Source organism: Protobothrops mucrosquamatus, unplaced genomic scaffold (assembly GCF_001527695.2).
Source record: "Protobothrops mucrosquamatus isolate PMUCROS unplaced genomic scaffold, P.Mucros_1.0 scaffold963, whole genome shotgun sequence".
NCBI classification, from domain to species: Eukaryota; Metazoa; Chordata; class Lepidosauria; order Squamata; family Viperidae; genus Protobothrops; species Protobothrops mucrosquamatus.
The window spans coordinates 181618-197039 of record NW_015387207.1 but is presented as its reverse complement, the minus strand read 5'-3'; the positions used below and the strand labels follow the sequence as shown (position 1 = coordinate 197039).

The following is a 15422-nucleotide window of genomic DNA, read 5'->3' as shown; positions in this document are numbered from 1 at the left end:
AAGGATGTCCCAGTTGGAAACCGACCCACGTGTTCCTAGGCATCAACATGGGAATTTTCTTCCAGCTGGAACAACCCACAGCACTGAGTCATCCCCAGCTATCCTTGAACTGTAATTCCCAGCTTTGTTCACCACTGGCTTTGGGAATTCCTGATCAGCAATGCAAGATCCCAGCCCTGCTTCTTGTCTAAAGTCTGAAGGGATACCCTTCTTTCTGCTGAAGGATATGTGAGACATATATGCTCAAAAGTTACTAGGGCTAGGATTTGTTTGGGGGGAGGGGCTCCTGAAACCACCGCAAATGTAAAAAGAAAACCTCCCCCCCCTCCATCACAGTGGGGCTCTCCGAGGTCCATCATGGGATTTTGGATTGCACTTCTTGCAGGCAGAAGTTATGCTTTGAGTTCAAACAATCCCAGGTTGCAGGGGGGGGGGGGAAACTCTGGGAGATATCACTAGGTTGCCAAAACAGCACGTAGTAGAACTAATTAATACCTAGTAATAATTTGACTCGTATCCAATTCCTAGAGAGGCAGTTTAAAAAAACAACCCTGAGAACTATCAGCAATAATTAAGTTCAAGAGATTCCCTGCAGCACGATGGCCTTACAATAACTTATGCAGTAAGTCAGGGGTCTTCAAACTTGGCCCTTTTATGACTTGTGGACTTCAACTCCCAGAATACCTCAGCCAGGTTGGACTAGATGACTTCCAAGATCCCTTCCAACTTTATTAATATTATTATTATAAACATGACCCATTTTCCGAGTGCCCCAAGTGTACTCACATAATGTTCTTGCACCAGAAACAGTATAAAATGTCTTTAAAGAAAAATATAGTATAACAAAGTTGGGATGAATTAGAAACAAAAAAACATTTCAAACATTTCAAACTTCCAACTGTCTCTTTTAACATGACTCCAAGAACATTCATTGTAACTTTGAATAGTCACTCAACAAGTGTTGATTAAACGTGGACTACCCGTATAGCTTAGCATGGATGCGTACATCAGCTAATTGTGACTTATTCGATAAATCATAGTTAAATTCACTATGGCGTCAAATGTTCTGTAAAGTCTGCTTCTCTCTCTTTCTCAATAAAGGGGTTTACATCAATATCTTCTGTTCTGCCTTCAGCAAAAGAGAGAGACAGACAGAGACAGAGAGAGACCAAAATTAATGCCATTAAGATACATTTACTTAATTTACATTCAAAGATCAAACAAAAAGACACACTCTACTTTAGAACATGAACATGAAAATCAAGGAACACAAAGAACCTACAAAATAGGTACTATAATATTAAAAATTACAAGGTGTTCCTGATCTGGGATCTCTTGCAGCAACAAGCATAATGCCAGTCAATCACATGGGGAGAACAGCATGCAAAATAACCTGCCTCCAGAAGGTGTGAATGCTCCAACACTGGAAGTTTTTTAAGAAGAGACTGGACAGCCATTTGTCTGAAATGGTATAGGGTTTCCTGCCTGAGCAGGGGGTTGGACTAGATGACCTCCAAGGTCCCTTCCAACTTTATTAATATTATTATTATTATTATAAACATGGCCCAGTTTCTGAGTGCCCCAAGTGTGCTCACGTAGTGTTCTTGCATCAGAAGCAGTATAAAATATCTTAAAAGAAAAATATAGTATAACAAATTTGGGATGAATTAGAAGCAAGAAAACATTTCTTTGACTGACAACTAAAGAACGAAAGAAGAACCAGGGACTCTTTGTACTTAATCAGACAGTTTTTAGACTAAAGATATATTAAAATAATAGCATATGGTCCGTAAATGTTTTTATCAAGGCCACCACACTATTAAAATATCAAAGGCCAGGCATGCTTAGTCAGCAGTGGAAGCAAGAAGACTATGAAGGCCAGCTAGAGTGGCAGGGGCTATGGAGTGCAAGGGACCAAAAGGGCCTAGATGGGTGAAGGGACGGGCAGGTAGGAGGAATTGAAATGCCCCTGTGGTCATAAATGCAGGCTGCCCAGTGCCTGAATTTTGATGGCTTGGCTGCAAGGCAGTGCGACAGCTGTAACTTGGGGACCGGTTTTCTGTCCCTTCATCCAGCATCACCATAACTTCAAATGGTCACAGAACAGATGGCAGTAAGTTGATATAATGGAATGTGTGGACGACCTTGGCAAAAGAGGGGAAGATCCGCTGCCTAGAGAACAATCAGATAAGAGGGAGCTGAGTCCACAGCTGCATAGTGGGTGGATGAAGAGCTTCAGGAGGGACCCTCCCTAAGTCATCGGGCTGTGAAGGTGACAGAGGGAGATTTGTACCTTCTGTACAAATTTAACAGATTCTGCTAATGCCTCTTTACAAGTGAAATAGAATTAGTTCATCTAGTCCAGTGGTGGGGAACCTATGACATGGGTGCCAGAGGCGGCACTCAGAGCCCTCTCTGTGGGCACGCACGCCATCACCCCAGGCCCGCCACCCCCATGGCCCCCTCCTCACCACAGCCCCCCCGGACGCAGCCTGCACGGAGCAGCGCAGCCAAGGACATGCCAGCCGGGCAACAGGGACAAGACTCCGCCCTCGTGCCCCATCGTGTACAGATGCTGCTGCGGGGAATGGACAGAGGGTGTGGCCGCCATGATGCTGCTGGGTCGCCTGGGCGATCTGCTGTGGCGGGCCGTGGAGGTGGTGGGTGACCCTGCGAGCAGAAGGGGCTGGGCGGGGCAGGGGCGAGGCAGTTTTTGGGCACTCGGTCTCTAAAAGGTTTGCTATCACTGATCTAGTCATATGTCCTGCCTGGCTTACCTGAAGAGGGCTGACACCAATCAAGCTAGTCTAAAAGTACAAACTTCCAACTGTCCCTTTTAACATGACTCCAAGAACATTCATTGTAACTTTGAATAGTCACTCAACAAGTGTTGATTAAATGTGGACTACCCGTATAGCTTGGCATGGATGCGTACATCAGCTAACTGCGGCTTATTCGATAAATCATAGTTAAATTCACTATGGCGTCAAATGTTCTGTAAAGTCTGCTTCTCTCTCTTTCTCAATAAAGGGGTTTACATCAATATCTTCTGTTCTGCCTTGAGAGAGAGAGAGAGAGAGAGAGAGAGAGAGAGAGAGAGAGAGAGAGAGAGAGAGAGAGAGAGAGAGAGAGAGAGAGAGAAACCAAAATTTAATTTACCCTAATGCCCTTAAGATACATTTACTTAATTTACATTCAAAGATCAAACAAAAAGACACACTCTACTTTAGAACATGAACATGAAAATCAAGGAACACAGAGAACCTACAAAATAGGTACTATAACATTAAAAATTGCAAGGTGTTCCTGATCTGGGATCTCTTCCAGCAACAAGCATAATGCCAGTCAATCACATGGGGAGAACAGAATGCAAAATAACAACCTGCCTCCAGAAGCTCCAAGTTTTTAAGAAGAGACTGGACAGCCATTTGTCAGAAATGGTATAGGTTTTCTGCCTGAACAGGGGGTTGGACTAGATGACCTCCAAGGTCCCTTCCAACTTTATTATTATTATTATAAATGCAAAACCAGGTAATACATTCCATTCAGAAAATAACTGGGTAGGGTCCAGCACATACCTCCATCTGACTCAGAGACCCCCCCTTAATATATTGCAACTTCACTGCTCGTTTCTTTTCCTGCTCTGCCTTACTACTACCGGTATATGGCCACATGAAAGCCCCCCATAATGTAGTGGTTAAGGGGTTGCTCTTAGTTAAACACACTTCTCAGGGCTGTTATTTATTTATTGGATTTATATGCGCATGAGTCTCCTCCCTCCCTCCCCTTCGCCATTTTTTCCCCTTCATTATTTTTATGTTTGATTGGTTTTCTTGCAATTTCTTCCTCTGGTTGTTGTGAACTGCTCAGAATTGTTGGGATTCAGGCGAGGGGAGCAGCAAACAAGTCAAATAACGCTTAGTACACGTACTCCTCAAGGTACAGCCACAACTGAGCGCAACATTTCGCCGGCTAAGTGAAACATTTGCCAAGCGAGTTTTGCCCCATTTTACGACCTTTCCTGCCACAGTCGTTAAGCGAATCACTGCAGCTGTCAAGTTAGGAACACAGTCGTTAAGTGAACCCGGCTTCCCCCTTGACTTGGCTTGTCAGAAGGTGGCAAAAAGGGGATCGCGTAACCCTGGGACACCCCAACGGTCATAAATGCGAGTCAGCTGCCAAGCGGCTGCATTCTGATCACGTGACCCTGGGGAAAATGCTGCAGAGTGAAAAAAAAGGGTCCTAAGTCAGGGGTCTTCAACCTTGGCCCTTTACGACTTGTGGACTTTAACTCCCAGAATTCCTCAGCCAGCAGGAAAATGCTGCAGAGTGAAAAAAAAAAGGGTCCTAAGTCAGGGGTCTTCAACCTTGGCCCCTTTACGACTTGTGGACTTCAACTCCCAGAATTCCTCAGCCAGCAATCATTCTCACGCCGTCTGGCTGAGGAATTCTGGGAGTTGAAGTCCACAAGTCGTAAAGGGGCCAAGGTTGGGGACATCATAATAATAATAATAATAATAATAATAATAATAATAATAATAATAATAATAATAATAAAAATAANATGGTCCGTAAATGTTTTTATCAAGGCCACCACACTATTAAAATATCAAAGGCCAGGCATGCTTAGTCAGCAGTGGAAGCAAGAAGACTATGAAGGCCAGCTAGAGTGGCAGGGGCTATGGAGTGCAAGGGACCAAAAGGGCCTAGATGGGTGAAGGGACGGGCAGGTAGGAGGAATTGAAATGCCCCTGTGGTCATAAGTGCAGGCTGCCCAGTGCCTGAATTTTGATGGCTTGGCTGCAAGGCAGTGCGACAGCTGTAACTTGGGGACCGGTTTTCTGTCCCTTCATCCAGCATCACCATAACTTCAAATGGTCACAGAACAGATGGCAGAAAGTTGATATAATGGAATGTGTGGACGACCTTGGGAAAAGAGGGGAAGATCTGCTGCCTAGAGAACAATCAGATAAGAGGGAGCTGAGTCCACAGCTGCATAGTGGGTGGATGAAGAGCTTCAGGAGGGACCCTCCCTAAGTCATCGGGCTGTGAAGGTGACAGAGGGAGATTTGTACCTTCTGTACAAATTTAACAGATTCTGCTAATGCCTCTTTACAAGTGAAATAGAATTAGTTCATCTAGTCCAGTGGTGGGGAACCTATGGCATGGGTGCCAGAGGCGGCACTCATAGCCCTCTCTGTGGGCACGCACGCCATCACCCCAGGCCCGCCACCCCCATGGCCCCCTCCTCACCACAGCCCCCCCGGAGAGTCGCCCCGGACGCAGCCTGCACGGAGCAGCGCAGCCAAGGACATGCCAGCCGGGCAACAGGGACAAGACTCCGCTCTCACGCCCCATCGCGTACAGATGATGCTGCGGGGAATGGACACGGGGTGTGGCCGCCATGATGCTGCTGGGTCGCCTGGGCGATCTGCTGTGGCGGGCCGTGGAGGTGGTGGGTGACCCTGCGAGCAGAAGGGGCTGGGCGGGGCAGGGGCGAGGCAGTTTTTGGGCACTCGGTCCCTAAAAGGTTTGCTATCACTGATCTAGTCATATGTCCTGCCTGGCTTACCTGAAGAGGGCTGACACCAATCAAGCTAGTCTAAAAGTACAAACTTCCAACTGTCCCTTTTAACATGACTCCAAGAACATTCATTGTAACTTTGAATAGTCACTCAACAAGTGTTGATTAAATGTGGACTACCCGTATAGCTTGGCATGGATGCGTACATCAGCTAACTGTGGCTTATTCGATAAATCATAGTTAAATTCACTATGGTGTCAAATGTTCTGTAAAGTCTGCTTCTCTCTCTTTCTCAATAAAGGGGTTTACATCAATATCTTCTGTTCTGCCTTGAGAGAGAGAGAGAGAGAGAGAGAGAGAGAGAAACCAAAATTTAATTTACCCTAATGCCCTTAAGATACATTTACTTAATTTACATTCAAAGATCAAACAAAAAGACACACTCTACTTTAGAACATGAACATGAAAATCAAGGAACACAGAGAACCTACAAAATAGGTACTATAACATTAAAAATTACAAGGTGTTCCTGATCTGGGATCTCTTCCAGCAACAAGCATAATGCCAGTCAATCACATGGGGAGAACAGAATGCAAAATAACAACCTGCCTCCAGAAGCTCCAAGTTTTTAAGAAGAGACTGGACAGCCATTTGTCAGAAATGGTATAGGTTTTCTGCCTGAACAGGGGGTTGGACTAGATGACCTCCAAGGTCCCTTCCAACTTTATTATTATTATTATAAATGCAAAACCAGGTAATACATTCCATTCAGAAAATAACTGGGTAGGGTCCAGCACATACCTCCATCTGACTCAGAGACCCCCCCTTAATATATTGCAACTTCACTGCTCGTTTCTTTTCCTGCTCTGCCTTACTACTATCGGTATATGGCCACATGAAAGCCCCCCATAATGTAGTGGTTAAGGGGTTGCTCTTAGTTAAACACACTTCTCAGGGCTGTTATTTATTTATTGGATTTATATGCGCATGAGTCTCCTCCCTCCCTCCCCTTCGCCATTTTTTCCCCTTCATTATTTTTATGTTTGTTTGGTTTTATTGCAATTTCTTCCTCTGGTTGTTGTGAACTGCTCAGAATTGTTGGGATTCAGGTGAGGGGAGCAGCAAACAAGTCAAATAACGCTTAGTACAAGTAATCCTCAAGGTACAACCGCAACTGAGCCCAACATTTCGCCGGCTAAGTGAAACATTTGCCAAGCGAGTTTTGCCCCATTTTACGACCTTTCCTGCCACAGTCGTTAAGCGAATCACTGCAGCTGACAAGTTAGGAACACGGTCGTTAAGTGAACCCGGCTTCCCCCTTGACTTGGCTTGTCAGAAGGTGGCAAAAAGGGGATCGCGTAACCCTGGGACACCCCAACGGTCATAAATGCGAGTCAGCTGCCAAGTGGGTGCATTCTGATCACGTGACCCTGGGGAAAATGCTGCAGAGTGAAAAAAAAGGGTCCTAAGTCAGGGGTCTTCAACCTTGGCCCCTTTACGACTGGTGGACTTGAACTCCCAGAATTCCTCAGCCAGCAGGAAAATGCTGCAGAGTGAAAAAAAAAGGGTCCTAAGTCAGGGGTCTTCAACCATGGCCCCTTTACGACTTGTGGACTTCAACTCCCAGAATTCCTCAGCCAGCAATCATTCTCACGCCGTCTGGCTGAGGAATTCTGGGAGTTGAAGTCCACAAGTCGTAAAGGGGCCAAGGTTGGGGACATCATCATCATCATCATCATAATAATAATAATAATAATAATAATAATAATAATAATAATAAAACCTCTGTCCTAAGTCCCTTTTGTCAGCGCTGTTGTTCATTCTGAACGGCCCCTAAGTAAATCGAGGACTACCTGCAATCATTCTCCTCACGCCGTCGCCACTTAGGCGCAAGTTCGGCCGCAGAGGCGCCTCGGGCCTACCTCACGGGGCCATTGTGGAAAAAAAAAAAAAAAAGAGGCCTAGCCGGGCGCTGCATCACGTGCTCCTCCCTCCCTCCCCGGCGGCGGGTGTGGACGCGATGGCTGCCGGTTGCCTTTGGCTGCTGCTGTTTTTCTCCGCCTTGTGCCGCGGGTCTTTCCCGCCGAGCCCGGCGGGGCCGCGCTACTCCCCTGACTGGGGCAGCCTGGACGCGCGGCCCCTGCCGGGCTGGTTCGACGCGGCCAAGGTGGGGATCTTCGTGCACTGGGGGGTCTTCTCGGTGCCCGCCTGGGGCTCGGAGTGGTTCTGGTGGCACTGGAAGGGCGAGCTCCGTCCCGACTACGAGCGCTTCGTCCGCCGGCGCTTCCCGCCGGACACCTCCTACGCCGACTTCGCCCCGCTCTTCTCCGCCGCCGACTTCCAGCCGGAGGAGTGGGCGCAGCTCTTCCAGGACGCCGGTGCCAGGTCAGCCCCGCCAGCCAGCCACGGGGGGGGCAAGCCGGCGCCTCCCCGAGCCGGATCCCGCCGCCCATCCTTCCCAGCCGCGGGATCCTTGGAGGGGGGGGGATGAGGGGTAGGAGAGGGAATCTCGAGGCCTGCCGCAGAGGATACCGCAAATCGGATTAGTATTAGTATTAATTATTAATTTATTATTAGTAATTGTTAATTATTAATCATCATCGCACGGTCAGCCAGATGTTCAGACTGGATTTGGCATTTTTGTCTACCTATCGAGTCCTTCCCGAGGACCTGGGATAGGCAGATGTGGATCTTTGATGTTATTACAGATATCGTCGCAGGATGGAAGCAGTATTTATTATTATTATTATTAATTATTATTATTATTATTATTTATTATTATTATTATCGCACAGTCAGCCAGATGTTCAGACTGTTATTACAGATATTGTTGCAGGATGGAAGCAGTTCCTAGTAAGGCCGCCTTTTGCAATTGACTAATGGCGAATTTGTCAATGCCAATGGTGTTCAAGTGGTGCTCCAGTTGTTTTGGGATTGTACCCAAGGCGCCTATCACTATTGGTACTATTATTATTATTGTTGTTATTGTTGTTGTTGTTGTTATTATTATTATTATTATTATTATTATTATTATTATTATTATTTTGCCATTTTTGCGAACCCGAATGATAGTTATTTAAGCAGCAAAGATGGACGATTCTGGTTTAAAATAAGAAAAGGCAATGAAGACAATAGTAAGTGGAAGGAGACTCTGTGGCACACTGCAGAGTCTCAGAAGAAAATCTTGAAAGAACAAGAGCAAGATAAGATGGCCTATTTAGATGTGTTCCCAGGCTTGATACAGCCAGCTTACCCAAGAGAGGGAGGGCGAGCACACCAGTCTCAGGGAACCAGCAACAAATTTTATATATAAAGGTGATAGGTAGTAAAAAAAAATGAAAACAAAATTGCAAGGAAATTGTTAAACCAACAGAACATGCAGTGTGAGAAAGCTGTCAGAACCACGAGACAGGGATAAACCAAAATTTCATAAGCTGATTTCAGATTCCTATGAATGCCTGTAAAAAAAAAATGATACAAGACTGTAAAGCATTCCAGTATCTCCCATTAGTGCACCAAGCCAGCTGGCAAAACTAGGATTTTTAAGGTCTTTCTGGAAGGCCAGAAGGATGCAGGCAGATCTTGCCTCCAGCATCAGAATATTCCACAGGGAGGAATAGATATAATACTATATCAATTATTCTGTATGGAATAAGATTTTGCAAAGATCTCTACATCTGATATAACTCAATTGAGTGGAGCAAACCAGGCTAAAAAACCCACAGCATTCCATATTTATGGTATATCCTTAATCATATTCATGTTTTTCATTTGCTTCTTTTCTCACATCCACCTTATAAATACTAAACAGTGGTGAAATGTCAAAAGAGGATGAAGTTCCTTCTAATTCTTTGTCTTTGGTTCCTACAGATATGTGGTGTTTACCTCTAAGCATCATGAAGGCTTCACCAACTGGGGGTCGGAGGCATCCTGGAACTGGAATTCAGTGGATACTGGCCCCCACCGTGACTTGGTTGGTGAACTGGGAGAGGCTGTCCGAAAAAGGTATTGATCTGATTTTAAAGGGGGTAATCAGGATGGTGGGGAAAAAAAAGGCTTACTAATTAGCTAATAACTTTGGATCAATGTTATTTTGTGTTTCTCCCCCTCTCTTGTTTAATCTTAGAAACATATCCTATGGCCTATATCATTCCCTTTTTGAATGGTTTCATCCGTTGTATTTACTGGACAAAAATAATAGCTTCAAGACCCAGTTTTTTGTCTCTAAGAAGACTCTTCCAGAACTCTACGAACTTGTTCTAAGGTAACACCAAAACATTTTGGAATTGTCTAGATTCCTCTGGGTAGAGAAAATTTACAATCATTAGTCCTTCCTCCTTCCCTCTATCACAGCGGTTCTCAACCTATGGGTCGCGACCCCATTTGGGGTTGATCGACCATTTCACGGGGGTCGCCAAGCAAGGCTGTCCACCATTTTTTTCCCCTTTTCCGGCGGGTGCCTTACCTCCCTTGAGCTGGGCCAGCTGGTGGTCGGCCTGCTCCATCTCTGCCGCTTGCCAGCTACGCCTCGGCCGGCGCAGGGGGCGGAACCACACATGCGTGGTGCTCCCGGGCAGGGAAAGTCCTCGACTTACGACCGGTTGGGTAGTCCTCGACTTACGACCGATTTAGTCCTCGACTTACAACCAGTTTAGTCCTCGACTTACGACCGGTTGGGGTCGCGGCATTAAAAAGGTTGAGAACCACTGCTCTATTATCTCTGCTGTAGACATGTTTTCTCAAGGCTATTGCCTTAGCCCTCACCATGTGCTGTGCTTGAGACAGCATTCCACCTTTCCAGCTTTGTGGACTGGCGGGTGGGAGAGAGAGAGAGGGGATGGTTCTGCTCGCGTACCCACCATTTGCACAAATGGAGTGGTGCGCACACTCGTCTGCCACTTCCGTGGCCCGGTTCCGAACAGGCTGTGGGGTTGGGGACCTACCGACAAGGAAGCCAGATTCACTTAACAACCGCGTTAGTAATTTAACAACTGCAGTGATTCACTTAACAACTGCGGCAAGAAAGGTCATAAAATGGGGCAGAATTCACATAACGAATGTCTCGTTTAGCAACATAAATTTTGGGCTCAGTTGTCATAAGTCAGGGGCTACTAGAATGCAGCCGTTAAATCTTTTGATTTTATCACTTGTCTATTAAGATACAAGCCGGATCTTATTTGGTCAGATGGCGACTGGGAAGCTCCGGATACTTATTGGAATTCAACTTCCTTCCTTGCCTGGCTATACAACGATAGCCCAGTTAAGGTATCTGCACTTCCTTCAGCTGTAGGTCTTTAGACCTGGAGGCTGTTCTACTACTTGCTTAAACTAAGAGGGAACCTTTCAAATGGCTTCTAATACTTGGATCCTTTGCACCTGGTTACATCCTAAATGACTTTGCCCTCTTTTTCCTGCGGGGAGAGTAACTTGCTATCGCTGGAGGGTTCATAGGTTGGGCCCCCTCAAGAGGGCAGAAAGGCAGAAAGTTCCTCTCCTACATATTAGAAAGAAATGTGGAGAGAACCTAGCTCCGTGGTGGCGAACCTATGGCACACGTGCCACTGGTGGAACGCAGAGCCCTCTCTGTGGGCACGCGCGCCATCGCCCCAGTCCAAGGCCTTCAGCTGGGTTTTATAAAACCTTTTCGCTTTAGGCCTCCGCCGCCGTGTGCAAAAAAAAAAAAAGGTTCAATCAATCAATCAATTTCAACTTCTCACGGGAAAAAATATCTTGCAAAGTTGGACTTGATTGATTGAACTTTTTAGTCCCACCCAGTCTGCCGTTATCACTGCAGCCACGCCCACCCAATGGGCCACACCCACCCAATGGGCCACGCCTACCCAGCACCCAACAATACATAAGTGGGTTTTGGGTTGCAGTTTGGGCACTCGGTCTCTAAAAGGTTTGCCATCACTGACCTAGCTAGTCTTAGTTCCAACTCTATGTGTAGAAAGTTTAAGGCTGGAGAGGGAGAGTGATGGGAGGTGCCAGCATCAAGAACCAACCTTGGAGTGCAACCTGGAGGGGAGACCACCAACCAGTTGGCCTATTTTGGTACTTTTGCTCTTGATCAACTCATGAGAGTCCTTGAAGCTATATTATAGTAAGGCTTAATACTTAGATAAGAGAGCAGGGGAAATATAAGTTAACCTGTATGATTAACATTTAGCATAATTGTGTCTAAGACAGGTGTACATATCTAAGTTAGCCTGGAGCAATTCTTGGTATCTCTGCAATATAAATTATTTGCAGTATTTATTAATTAGAGCTATGCATTCTATTTAAAATGGGGGCCTTGCCAAGTGAATTGGTACATATTTGTAGCATTAAAGTAGCTACATTCCATGTTTCAAAGGCTTTGTCTGGCTGAGTATACCACATGTACACCCACTTTCACTGGATTTGTTTTGTTCTGGGATGAAGGATGTATTTTATACACATACTTTTACTTTCGTACACATCCTTTTACATTCCCTTCTGCAAGTTGCTACCTCTGCGAAGGGATGGATAGAAAGCTACAAACCATCTGTAATACTTGCCTTCTGATGCAAATTTGAAAACAGAGATTCTGGGCTAGGCATCCTATGGACCTCAGGAAATAGATCGGTGTTTTTCAACCCTGGCAACTATAAGATTGTGGACTTAGATTCCCAAAATTCCTCAGTCAGCATTTCTGTCCACCTGTCTTAAAGTTGCTACGGTTGAGAAAAATTAATATAGATCAGTGATGGCGAACCTTTTAGAGACCGAGTGCCCAAACTGCAACCCAAAACCCACTTATGCATTGTCGGGTGCCGAGTGGGTGTGGCCCATTGGGTGGGCGTGGCCCATTGGGTGGGCGTGGCTGTGGTGGTAACGGCAGACTGGGTGGGACTAAAAAGTTCAATCAATCAATTCCAACTTTGCAAGATCTTTTTTTTTCCCGCGAGAAGTTGAAATTGACTGATTGATTCAACCCTTTTTTTTTTTTGCACACAGCGGAGGCCTAAAGTGAAAAAGTTTTATAAAACCCAGCTGAAGGCCTAGGACTGGGGCGACGACGCGCGTGCCCACAGAGAGGGCTCTGAGTGCCGCCTCTGGCACCCGTGCCATAGGTTCGCCACCACTGATATAGATGAACTAGGATTTTCCGAGTCCCTCACAGGCTGACTGGGGCTGCTGAGAATTGCAACTGATTGACACTTGGAGGATGCTTCCTTCCCATTGGTTGCTTTCCCTTGATTTTGACCGATGCATCCAGGGTTGAAGAGCTCAGGCAGAATAACACTGTGTGATTCAGCCCACTTTGGAGGTGCTGGTAAGGGCCGCCCTAAAGCCCTTGTTTTACTCTTAAAAGACAGTAATGCAACCCACCAACTTCAAAGCTTCCTTCTGGATTTCTCTTTTCCAGGATAATGTGGTGGTGAACGATCGATGGGGCACCAATTGTTCCTGCAAACATGGCGGATTCTACAACTGTCAGGATAAATATGAGCCCGGCGTTCTGCCAGGCCACAAGTGGGAGATGTGCAACTCTATTGACGAAAGGTCATGGGGGTATCGCAGCGACATGCAAATTTCTGAAGTCATAAATGAGTCCACCATTATTTTGGTGAGCCCTGGGAAGGGCAAGCAAAGGTTGAGAATGCCCACTTCAGTGGAACCTACAAAGAGCTGCTGGAGCTATTATTATTATTATGATTATTTATTAAATTTATATACCGCCCTATCTCCCTTACGGGACTCAGGGCGGTGAACAGGCGATAATAAAAACCACGATAAATATACACAAGTTTCTGTTCTAAAATCAAATTAAATAACAGGCCTGCTCTAAAAACACCCCATACAAAACCCCCACTAAAACATAATCAAACTACGCCAGGCCGGCTGCACGGAATAACAGTAGCACTTGGACCCTATACCACCCTATAGTGCTTTACAGCCCTCTCCTGCTACTCTTATTAGAAGTACTTACTTTTGTAATAAAAATAAATAACCGAGAAGCAAAAAAAGCCCCCCAGCAATATCTACTATTGTTTCCCAGAATGCCTCTGGTCCCATACAGAGTGTTCATGGGCCTTCTTAGAAAGAATGAGTGGTGGGTGGCTGCTGCCCAATCTTTAAAAGTGTATCACCCCCTCCCCCCCCCCCATATCCTCAGCCGCTCTCCCCCAAGGACAATCTGGGATGAAAGAGTTGAGGAACGTCAGGGGATGGAAGCAAGCCACCTCATTACTAGTTTCCCAATCAATATTTAAATGCCCTGGCAGAATGCTTTCACGGCAGCGTACCCAATGTTTTCAAAAGTCTGGAGTGCCCGCAGGTTAAAAGCATTTTGGTAAAGTTTGAAAATACATTTTTGTCCTCGTCCTGCTTTTCGCCACAGCAACTGGTGCGCACTGTCAGTTACGGAGGAAATTACCTTCTGAATGTGGGGCCAACCAAAGAAGGATTGATTGCTCCGATTTTTCAAGAGAGGCTCCTGGCTCTCGGGAATTGGCTGAAGGTCAACGGAGAGGCCATATATGAATCCAAGCCGTGGCGGACGCAGAAGGAGAATCGCAGCGAGGAAACCTGGTAAGGGAAAAGTTCGTTGAGAGGGGCTGCTTGTTCCCGGAGAAGGAAGCACGTTGTTTCTAAGGCTTCTGCCAGCAAAAATTTGGCATTACAGGTAGTCCTTGACTTAACAACCATAACCGAGCTCGAGTTTTCTGTTGCTAAGGGAGACAATTGTTAAGCGAGTTTGTTCCACTTTACGACCTTCCTTGCCACAGATGTTAAGCAAATCACTTGCAGCTGTTAACTGAGTAACATGGTTTTTAACGGCTTCCCCATTGACTCGGCTCGTCAGAAAGCTACAAAAGGTGATCATATGAACCTGGGAGACTGCGACCGTCATAAATACATGTCAGTTGCCAAGCGCCCAGATTTTGATCACGTGACCGTGGGGATGCGGCTATAGTTGTAAGTGTGGAAAATGGTGATAAGTCCCTTTTTTTCCCAGTGCTGTTGTAACTTCGAACAGTCACTAAACAAAATGTTACGTCGAGCAAGTCTGCTTAGGAACAAGAGGAGGCATCATCAAATACACAGCTGTAGGTGTCACAAGGTTGAAGGTCTAAGCCAGGGGTCTTCAAACTTGGCCCTTTGATGACTTATGGACTTCAATTCCCAGAATTCCTCACCCAGGCACGCTGGCTGAGGAATTCTGGGAGTTGAAGTCCACAAGTCATCAAAGGGCCAAGTTTGAAGACCTCTGGTCTAAGCAAATTTCTGTAACTTTCGGGCTGGATCTGGAGTAGATCTTCTCCGAGAGACTGATAAGATTATAGGAGTGCTCTACTTTTCAAACTTATGATGGACCTTGGGGGTCCCTCCCCTGCAATCACATGACCACATTTAGCAAGCAGGCCACCCGTTAGGAAGTTTTCGCTGAAAACAGGAGTTGTCTTGTTTTCAGCTTAACAACTGCAGTGATTCATTTAACAACCACTGCAAAAAAAAGATTGTAAAATCTGATCTGTCATGTGGGTGACCTGATTTATAACCATCACAAGTTACAACCGTCATGGGCAGGCTCCATGACGGTCGTAACTCAAGGACTACCTATACACACTTTTACCTTAGAAGTGGACATGTTTTTGCCTCTCTCTGTGTTTTGGTTACACTATGAACATTCAGAAAAATAGCTGAAAGAATAGTCATCAAGCACCTCGGGTAAGGTTTAAATGTGTTTTATTTTTGCTGAAGTATAACACTAAGAATAATAATAAAGTTGGAAGGGACCTTGGAGGTCATCTGGTCCAACCCCCTGCTCAGGCAGGAAACCCTATACCATTTCGGACAAATGGCTGTCCAGTCTCTTCTTAAAAACTTCCAGTGTTGGAGCATTCACCGCTTCTGGAGGCAGGTTGTTCCA

At 45.8% G+C, this 15422-nt stretch overlaps 1 protein-coding gene across 1 annotated transcript in view; it reads left to right on the top strand.

Annotated features, from left to right (window-relative positions):
• Positions 1–7544: 7544 nt before the first annotated feature.
• Positions 7545–15422, top strand: part of FUCA1 (alpha-L-fucosidase 1) — a 13791-nt gene continuing 5913 nt past the window's right edge. The window contains exons 1-6 of the mRNA XM_015819651.1: positions 7545–7909; positions 9395–9529; positions 9651–9788; positions 10684–10789; positions 12915–13115; positions 13890–14080. Coding sequence (XP_015675137.1) covers positions 7545–7909; positions 9395–9529; positions 9651–9788; positions 10684–10789; positions 12915–13115; positions 13890–14080 — 1136 coding nt within the window. The remainder of the gene's footprint in view (positions 7910–9394; positions 9530–9650; positions 9789–10683; positions 10790–12914; positions 13116–13889; positions 14081–15422) is intronic.